The following is a 10,000-nucleotide window of genomic DNA, read 5'->3' on the forward strand; positions in this document are numbered from 1 at the left end:
CTCTTTCTCTGTCTCTCTCTTTCTATTTCTCTCTCTCTTCTTCCCTCCTTTTTTTCTCCCACTTTCTCTCCCATTCCCTTTCTCCCATTCTCTCTCTCTCTCTCTCTCTCTCTCTCTCTCTCTCTCTCTCTCTCCCTTTCTCTCTCACTTTCTCCACTGGAAAGTGCTCACAGATGTGCAGCTCCTCTCAGTAATGCGAGCCAGGCTGTGTTGAGCCCAGGAGCTCCGAAACCAAACACTCACCCCTTCCCCTCCTCGCAAAATACTTCACTGACGGCCATGAAAGGGAAAAACTGAAACAATAAGAAATCTAAATTGGAAAGGCAAAAGAAAAGAAAAGAAAAGAAAAGAAAGGACTTTTTAAAGCTCATTTCAGAGACAGAGGATTAAATTAGCGTATTTGTTTTGTCTGAAAATGACATCAGAACACGAACACTGGTTCCTCAGTTAAACTAAAAATTAAATGTTTTTAAACAGTGTGACTGTTCAGGTAGCTTTGTTTCCATGGTGATAATGAGGGATCCACATGTTTTGAACCTATATCATTCACATCCAGTAAATTAGGAAACAATTCAATTAGAAAAGGCTTGCAAGACTTGCATGACAGACTTCAGGACCCACCACGCGCACACACACACACACACACACACACACACACACCTCTGCACATGTAGAGCTAATACCTTCTTTAGCATGACAGACAGTCGGACCAGACCTCTCTCTGAGCTCCGGTAGGTTCTAGAATTAGCTCAGCGGACGCCGTCTCCTCACTGCACGACTCCATGAGAACCATCCTGGAATGTGCCGTGCCTTTAAAATCGGATCCGTATAAAAACATTTGCACAAATAACGGTCGATGAGGCATGGATCGGGTGAAGCATCAGGAATCTTTCCACCGCAGGTCATCAGCCGAAAGGGGAGTTTCTCGGCCCCAAACCGTTTCAATGTGTTCCCTATGAGAGGAGAGACAGAGGGAATCTATCTTGGACGTCTGGATGTCTTTGAAAAAAACATTCTGGACGATAGTAACTGTAATAGAAAGGAGTTTTAAAACCATTTAGATACCATTTGGCCCCCTTCTGCAGAGTCGGTGTGTGAATAATCAGTGTCAATTTCTTGAAGTCTTTAGCTTAAGCTTCTTTTTTTTTAACACTTCGTATTTTAAAAATCATTTCAACACAGGTCACTCTGCAGTGGGTGCAACATTTGACTCCTATGTTCAGTTCCAGTGTCCAGAGTCTTTTTTTATGTTGTATGTTTTTTGTATTATTATGTTCAAATCCCTCTGACAATCTCTCTCTCTATCTCTCTCTCTCTCTCTCTGTCTCCACAGGAGTATCTGGACCTGCGTGCTCCTCCTGAGCAGTACTCGCCCAGCTTCCCTGACACACACAGCTCCTGCTCGTCCGGGGACGACTCGGTCTTCTCCCACGACCCGCTGCCGGACGAACCCTGCCTGCCCAAGTACCAGCACATTAGCTCCAAGACATGAGGGCGCCCCCTATAGGAGGAAACGGGAGCAGCGGGGGGGACACGGACTCGTGCCTCAGAGACACACACACTTCCCCTGTGGGCTGGAACTTGAAGCACAAGCTCCATGGGGCACCACCCCGACAAATCCCAACCCCAACCCCCCCACCCCACTCGACAACACCACCCCCACCAGCACCAGCACCATCAGCACCACCACCACCTCCCTCATTTCAACACAAGCCAATAAGTGCTGAGCCTCCGCCCAGCCACGATGTTTTCACTTGACAGTACCTCTTGTATTCATTAATCGCACACCCTCACATACTTCATATGAATGTGCATACAGTGTGGGCAAATCTCACATGCAAACACACACACAAACACACACACACACAAATTGACAAACATCCACACACACACTCTTGCTGCTCTCTCCTCATGTCACCCACATTGACTCTTACTGGACTATGGAGTTTGGTTGAGGAGGGGACAGTGCTGCTGTTGGACCCTGAACTAAAGCGTGCTTGAGAAAACCACACAAGACACACACACTTACACACACACATGCACACACAAACATGAACTTTTTCGTGACCAAGCTCTTCAAGGAGAGGACAGGGATCAGCCTGATGTTTTACATCACTGACTGAAAGAGAGGCTGTTTGCTAAGCTCGACCTCTCACCCTTTCTGTTTTCCTTTTATTTTTTGTTTTGTTTTGTTTTGTTTGTTTGTTTGTTTGTTTGTCGGTCTGTTTGTCATTGTCGTTGGAATTTTACATTTTTTTTTCCTACCATCATTCCATTCCGTTGGCTGGCATTCCAAGACTCCCTGCTCCGCTGGGAGAGCGAAGAAGGACCACGGCGACCTGAGGAGGATAAAAAGAAAAAAAAAGAAAACAAATCAAAGGGACTAAACAGAGAAACAGTAGAAATAGGACACGTGTGAAAGTGGACAGGTAAAACTAACAGAGAAGAAGAGGTTTAGAAGAGTATGACACTGCCTCTTGTTTATTTTGTAATAATGTTCAGTTTTTTTTATCGTTTTTTGGTAAGCCCACACAGTTATTATGGAAAAAAGTAATACACGGTATATAGTGCTGGGTATATTTGTAAATATATTCAAATATGTATAAATATATATTATATATTTACAGTGAATTATTTTTTGTATGGACTCCAGAGCACCCCTCCCCCTCCCTCTTCAGACAGGTGTGGCGTTTCTTAGGTTACATATCTGCTCAGCTAACTTCTTATACACTTTTTTCTTCCTCAATTTCACACACACACACGCACACACGCACACACACACACACACACACATACACAAACACACACACACAAACACACACACACACAAACACACACACACACACACACACACACACACACACACACACACACACACACACACACACACACACACACACACACACACACACACACACAGAGAGTACTTACAAGATAAATCAGAGGAGTTTGGCCATCAGGGAAAGAAGTAGCATGTTAATTTATTGACTTATGTTTTAAAAAATGAATCAAAATGAAATAAAAAAGATCAGAATAATAAATAATATTATTAATGATGACATTAGCAAGGGTAATGATAATTGATTCATTATGTTTATTGTAATTTAAAATGATCTTTCAGTGGAGGTAACAGAACAAAAAAGCTTTTTAGAGGATATTTGAAAGATCCTGGTTTCCTATGTTTTTTACATATACGAATGTGAATAATAAGTTCAATTTGAAATAACGTACATTTTTATAGACTGCTAATCCCATGTCTTTTGTAGAAGATGCTGATTGTTTTTTTATCCAGCTATTGTGCTCTTGCTGTTGTTGCATTTTGAACTGAGAATTGCTGGATATTTATATGTGACAGAGAAAAAAACTATTTCACAAAGACCCACAACCATTCTGTGACTACACTTAGATCCTTTTAGAGTTGACAAGTAGTTTGTTGTAATTTTCACTCTGAAAAGAAATACAAAATTTGTACGTCAAAACGCTAAAATGGAAAAGTATTAAAGTCATCCAAGTGTTCTGTTCGTCTGCTGGATCAAGTCATTTGAGATTGTACCTTGCAAGTGTTGCTGATACATTTGCAAAAAAATAAAGTTGGAAAACAAATTACCTAAATGTGTGGGGGATTTTTTTGTGCAATCCATTGCAATCGCAGAAAAGCTAACACCTAACCCCTCACTGCTCCCTGAGCGCCGCTGGTTGGGCAGGCAGCTCACTGCTCTGGGTTGTGTGATTCACCTCACTGTGTGTTCACTGTGTGCTGTGTGTTCACTAATTCGGTTAAATTGGGTTAAATGCAGAGAACTGAATTTCCCTCACGGGATCAAAAAAGTATATTATTATTATTATTATTATTATTATTATTTAAGCTTAAGTACAGTATTCATAATGAATATCGTAGTCAAGCCTGAACATTTGCCTAATGAGGACTTGAAAACCTTTGGCGAATTTTCTACATGTTAATATGTAGTGCAAATGCCCAATGAAATGCATTAGAGTTGTGTGTGTGTGACCGTGTGTGACTCCAAATAGGAAACCCAGTCAGTGGCATGCGTGTGCACGTCGTAAGGTGGGCACTCTACAAACATGAGATGCCATCAAGAGTCGGCCGCTTCATTGGGCCAATTACATTAGCAGGAGTGTGTGAATGTGGGTAGTTCAGGATGAGTGTGCCAAACACCCACACATGACACACAAACACACACACAAACACACAAACACACACACACACACACACACACACACACACACACACACACACAGGAAAAAAGTAAACACAAGCATACTGGTAGAAGTTAATACATAACTGATCTGAAGTACTCTTTTTTTTTGTTTAATTAAGATTGGAAAATGAAATTCATTCAGTTTAATGCCAAAACAGTTTGCACTAGGCACTAAAAAAGAATGCAGTGGGTATATGTTCTGTTAGCTTTGAACTGAAAAATGCATGTGTGTGATTGAAAGCACGTACTGGGTGGAATCTCCCCAAGGCAAAGCTGTGAAGTCCTGCAAATCTCTGTGATATATCTGTGGAATGTATCTGAGCAAGCATTGAATCATAAAGGCTTAACCTGAATGAACAAAAAGAATTTGAAGCTTGGTGTGGTGTCCCACTATCTAATTACAGTTTTATATGATTGGAAAAAAAAAACAAGTTGGTTAAACTCAATTAGATGTAATCTGTTGTTGGTTGGTAGCTTGGTCTCCTTGATTGGAAAGCTTTTTCCCATTGATTTGTTGATCTATCAGTTCAGATTTAATTTAGCAGCCTAAGTGGATGATTGATTATGAGCATCAAGACGAATCATCTTGATATTTTCTTCAACAAAAAATGGATAACAATTTAATTCTCAAATACGTTTTTTTTTGTCTATGTCTGTGTCTGTGTATGGGTGTGTATACACACGTGTCTGTGTGACTGTATGTGCGTAGATACCAGCAGTTTTTGAGAAAAAAGAAAGCAATCCGTCAGATCCGAAGGAGCTCCGTTGGACAGTACAGACACTCTGCTCATCCCCAGACTGGTGTGTTGCTTGGGTGTAGACCCCCGCGGGACATTCAGTGCGGTAAGTTGGCGCCTCTCTTACCTGCGTGTACCATCTTGTCTCCGGAACTCTCCAGAGCTCTTCACAGTGCTTAGAGCAAGATGTTGTTTTTTTTTACCCCCTTCTTTCGTTCTGGAAAAGTGCAAACCTCTTCATTTTTCTTAATAGAGTTCAAACCCGCAACAACACAAACCCATCATTAAGTCAAGAGGGGAAAAAAGTAGGTGGGCAAAGGGACTAACAAAAACGATCGCTCCGTTGTCTTTGGCAACGGTAGGCAGCTTTCCTCAGCCGCAGGCCTGTGCACGTTGAATGCAGAAAAGCTTTAATCGAGAAAATCCAGGCTGAAGGAATCACACACCTGAGTGGTGTTGTCATAATGGAAGTGTGTATTTTCACATCAAGTGGAAACAAGCGAAGTCTCCTTCTTTTCTTAAATGGACTGTTGGCCTGGTGGAATTCATGGTAAGGCACGGTGAGTAGACTGCTAGAGAGAAAAGAAAGCCAATTCTGTTTTTTTTTTAAAAAACTCCCTCCCTCCTTACTCTGTAAAGGGAGATGAACTCTGCTCCACACAGTGCTGCATCTTCTTGTCTTCTCGTAATTCATCTTGATCCCTTCCTTCCCCCCTCTTCCATTCTCTTCTCCTCTCGTCCCGCTCTCTTCCTGTGTGTGAGGGGTCTTATCCCACGTTCCCTGTCTTGTTTGCCATCTGTGAGGCCGCGGCTGTTTGTGCAAGGCCTGGTGCTCTGGAATGTCAACACAAGCATTGTGTGTGAAACCGTAGCGAGGAGTTCTGGGGCCCCCAACTTAAGATAAAACTGCCCCAATATGAAAGAGAGGGTGATAGAGAGGGCTGAGACAGAGGGGAAAAAAAGGGGGGGGGGGTTTAGAATGAAAAAGAGACCGAAAAAGAAAGAACACACCCCGGGCATATTTTGCAACATTTGGTTCTTTGTTAAGTCGTTTTTCAGAACTTCAGAAAAGTTCCAGTGGAATCGTCCCAAAAGTGTAAAAAGCGCCGTTGCCCATCTGTCTCTCCCAAACACATCCAACAGACGTGTTAAACGTTTCAGAGCAAACAAACACAGGCTGCATGAAGGTCTGAGAGTCGCCATTATGGGTCTAGAGGGGGAGATGAAAACGTGAGATCGATTACAAGGGCCTCTATCCGTCTCTTCGTCCAGACGGCCTTCCCAGCATATTCGTGCGCAACACTGTGAAAACTCCAATTCGCCTAGCACGCGGACAGACACGATATAAAAGTCTCCATAAAAGAAAAGAAAAATGCTAATAAACTCTTGTCTCATCTCTTCAATGCAGCAATAGCATGCAAACTCACAATTAGAGATTAAAAAGAGACTTAGACTTGGAATTTGGCATTTTCTGCCGTTTAAACACATTTCTGTAGTACGTCTTCAGTCACTTAATAATATATTTTTTATGAACGTCAACATTTCCTGTCCACTCTAACTGATCGTCACACACATCAGTCTGGTCAGTGGTTTTGTCTCTGATCGTCGGTGAGAGTCTCACCCTGAGCAAGCCCACCACTCCCTATGACCAGGCTTGACTGTTGGCGTTTGCGAGGAACTCCAATAGTTGTGCTGGCCAATAAAAGCGTGTGTGTGTGTGAGGCAGTGGAGGAGTCCGCTCATATGCTGCTCTAATTGAAAATGTGCAGAAATGCAGCTGACGGGAGATATGACTCTCCAGGGTGAACATCATCCCTCATCGGGCCGCCACACTCACACACACACACACACACACACACACACACACACACACACACACACACACACACACACACACACACACACACGCACACACACACGCATGTACACACACACATGTACACACACACATACACACACACACACACACACACACACACACACACACACACACACACGCACGCACGCACGCACGCACGCACACACACACACACACACACACACACACAGCTGCTGCTGCTGCTGTTGTGCGCAGTATGAGTGCTGCACTCTGTCTCTGTAAGGAACATTTAGCACGATGCACAGCCCCTGAAGAAAAATGTTCACGGTAGTTCCCTCTAAAACCACAGACATGTATGCCACAGTGTGTGTGTGTGTGTGTGTGTGTGTCTGAATTAGTGTGTAAAAGTGTGTATGTTTGTGCACTTACCCTTGTAGTGATTTATGGGAAGTGAAATTTCAACAAGATCTAAAATCTCGTAACTGTAAATGTGTTTGCATACTATACATCCTACAAACGTTATATTCAATTTATTGTCATAGAGCGGAGTGCAGGTGACAAGTGCAAATGCAGCTGGGACAGTGTGTGTGTGTGTGTGTGTGTGTGTGTGTGTGTGTGTGTGTGTGTGTGTACTCATTGAAGCCTGTGCATGTCTGCACCTGCATATGTGTGTGTGTGTGTGTGTGTGTGTGTGTGTGTGTGTGTGTGTGTGTTCTGAGATGTATCTTGTGAGTCAAGGCAGGCTGTATTGCATTGCAGCATATAAGCTGTGCGCATTATAATATAACCTTACACCTCTGCATGTGTACAATAGCTGAGGGCTCTCACTCTGACATTGTATTGCAAATGGCAGACGCTGCATAGTGAATGTGTTCCTCCCCGTACAATGGGACAGTTGTGACACTCCGTAAGGAAGCGTCATTCCTCTGTCTCAATGATTACATGCTGGGAAAGGTTGGGAAGGGAGAGGGTTTTGAGGACGACATATTTATTTAGATTTTCTCAGTCGTGTAGACAGTGTGGTTTGCTGTCGCCAAATTGATTTGCCAACACAATGCCTGATTTGTTTCATTTGGGATAAAAAGACATTAATCTCACATTGCGTGGCATAGCAAACAGAAATACATTGTGTTTGTGTGCGTGGGTGTGTGTGTGTGTGTGTGTGTGTGTGTGTGTGTGTGTGTGTGTGTGTGTGTGTGTGTACCCTTTGTGTTGTGTAAACTGTTGAAATGCTCTCAGCGACGGAAAAATAATGATAAACAGTTCACATAAACAAATATCTTGCACAGTACATATACACACTCAAGACCCCCCACCCTCCCCATCTCTCATACACACATACACACCCACCTCTCATACACACATACACACACATTCAAACTCTCACTTGAATTGCCCCACAGTTCATATACACACTCGAGACCCCCCAGCCTCCCCATCTCACATACACACATACACACTCTGTCTCACATACACACACACACACACTCTGTCTCACACACATTCAAACTCTCGTTCCTCATCCAGCAAACAAGGGCAGCAGTGTTTCTCTTCATGTCCCACAGCCGGCTTGACAGCAACAGCCTCAACCCTCGTTAGCCTCTATACCCCCTCCCTCTCCTCTCTCCCTCAATCTTTCTCCTTTACCTCTCTTGCCTCTCTCCCCCCTCTCTTCTCCCTCCCTCTCTCTACCCCTCCTCTCTCTCTTTCTCTCTCTCTCTCTCTCCCCTGTCTCCTCTATCCCTACTTTCTTGGGTCAGCCAGCAGCTACGTATGTCTGCCCTGCCGGAGGGCAGGTAAAAGGCAGATGGGCCCTTTTGGAGAGCAGGAGGTATGAAAGGGCCGCCGCCGTGTCGTCTCCGAGTGATTAAGACAAACGCACTTAGTGTGTCTTAAGTCTTAAGCCTGCCCTGTTAACTGCAGTACCTGCCTGCCTGCCTGCCTTTACAGGCACCCACTACAGGTCCTGTCTGGGCAAGAAAACTTAATTCCACCCCAGCGCTAATCACTGAGCTCAAAGAAGCTTCTACATCTCTCTCTCTCTATCCCTCTCCTCCTACCATTCTCTCTCTCTGTCTTTCTTTCTCTGTCTCTTGCTTGCTCTCTGTGCTTCTTTCCCCTCCGTCTATCATTCCGTAAGCACCTCTCTCTTCCCACAATTTTTCTCTATTTTTTCTCCCTCTCTCTCTCCTTCTACTTTCATCTCTTTTCGACCTTGTAAAGTGCCTTGGGCCAAAACAAGGCGAGAGAGCTCCACCAGGTGCTATTCGGCGTGTTGTTGTTCGGTTGCGGGGGTTCGGGCGTGGCACAGTTCAACGCAGTCTACAGAGAGTTCTCAGGTTCACACGTGGGACACGGAGGTCAACCTGCTGACGACCTTCAGATGACATTCACAAGTGACGCACAAAACTGCCACTGTTGTTAGAGAGCAACAAAACGATTCACAAGACCTATAATTGCATAGCGCCTATTTCTTGCTTCACCTCATAAAACGTTGGTAAACAGTGATCTATATAGCGTATGTTGTGTACTTAGTGATAAAGGCCATTCTGAAACTCTTTGTTCCTGGAATATAGTGTGAGTGGCATCAGAGAAGTACCGGGAAGGTAACAGGCATACTTAACAGAGGGGACTAAACGTATGTATTTTCTGGGTCGACAAAGAATACACAGAATTTAGACTGTCAGTTTGAGTATTAGCATCGAGCTAATGGCTGTTTGTAGAGGAATGTGAAATGTATTGGAATGGACAGACTCACAAAGTTAACGTCCAAATCCTGAAGAGTGATATTCACTGCGTCATACACACACACACACACACACACACACACACACACACGTACACACACACACACGTACACACACACACACACACACACACACACACACACAGGCTTTCTACTTCCAGAGCTCTGGGTCTTTTCGTGGCTCACCTCCCTCTGCACGGGGAAGGCTTGAACCAATTGGAGTGGAAAGGCTGCAGCTGAGCTGTTGTTGTTGCTACGGTGCTTGCCTGCGCTCCGCAGGTCTGTGAGGTGACAGGACCCTGGCCGAGTCCTGGGGGTGGAGAGGGTAGAGGATGGGGGTGGCGGGGTGGCTGGGTGAGTAGGGAGGGGGATTGCAGGCCCCTGAAAAGGCTGCTTTGTGCTGGACACTGTGGGCCTTGGCTCGTGAAGGCTTGTGGTTGTAGGCCAACAGCCAGGATCTCTCTCTCTCTCTCTCTCT

General features: G+C 44.4%; 1 protein-coding gene across 6 annotated transcripts in view; it reads left to right on the forward strand.

The window, feature by feature from the left end:
- fgfr2 (fibroblast growth factor receptor 2) overlaps positions 1 to 3,606 on the forward strand; it is a 54,841-nt gene extending 51,235 nt beyond the window's left edge. For all 6 annotated transcript variants that reach the window (XM_062519880.1, XM_062519881.1, XM_062519878.1 and 3 more), the window contains one exon: positions 1,334 to 3,606. In XM_062519880.1, coding sequence (XP_062375864.1) covers positions 1,334 to 1,492 — 159 coding nt within the window. In that variant the 3' untranslated portion in view covers positions 1,493 to 3,606. The remainder of the gene's footprint in view (positions 1 to 1,333) is intronic.
- The last annotated feature ends 6,394 nt before the right edge of the window (positions 3,607 to 10,000 follow it).

The sequence above is a fragment of the Sardina pilchardus genome, chromosome 18 (assembly GCF_963854185.1).
Source record: "Sardina pilchardus chromosome 18, fSarPil1.1, whole genome shotgun sequence".
Taxonomy (NCBI): domain Eukaryota; kingdom Metazoa; phylum Chordata; class Actinopteri; order Clupeiformes; family Clupeidae; genus Sardina; species Sardina pilchardus.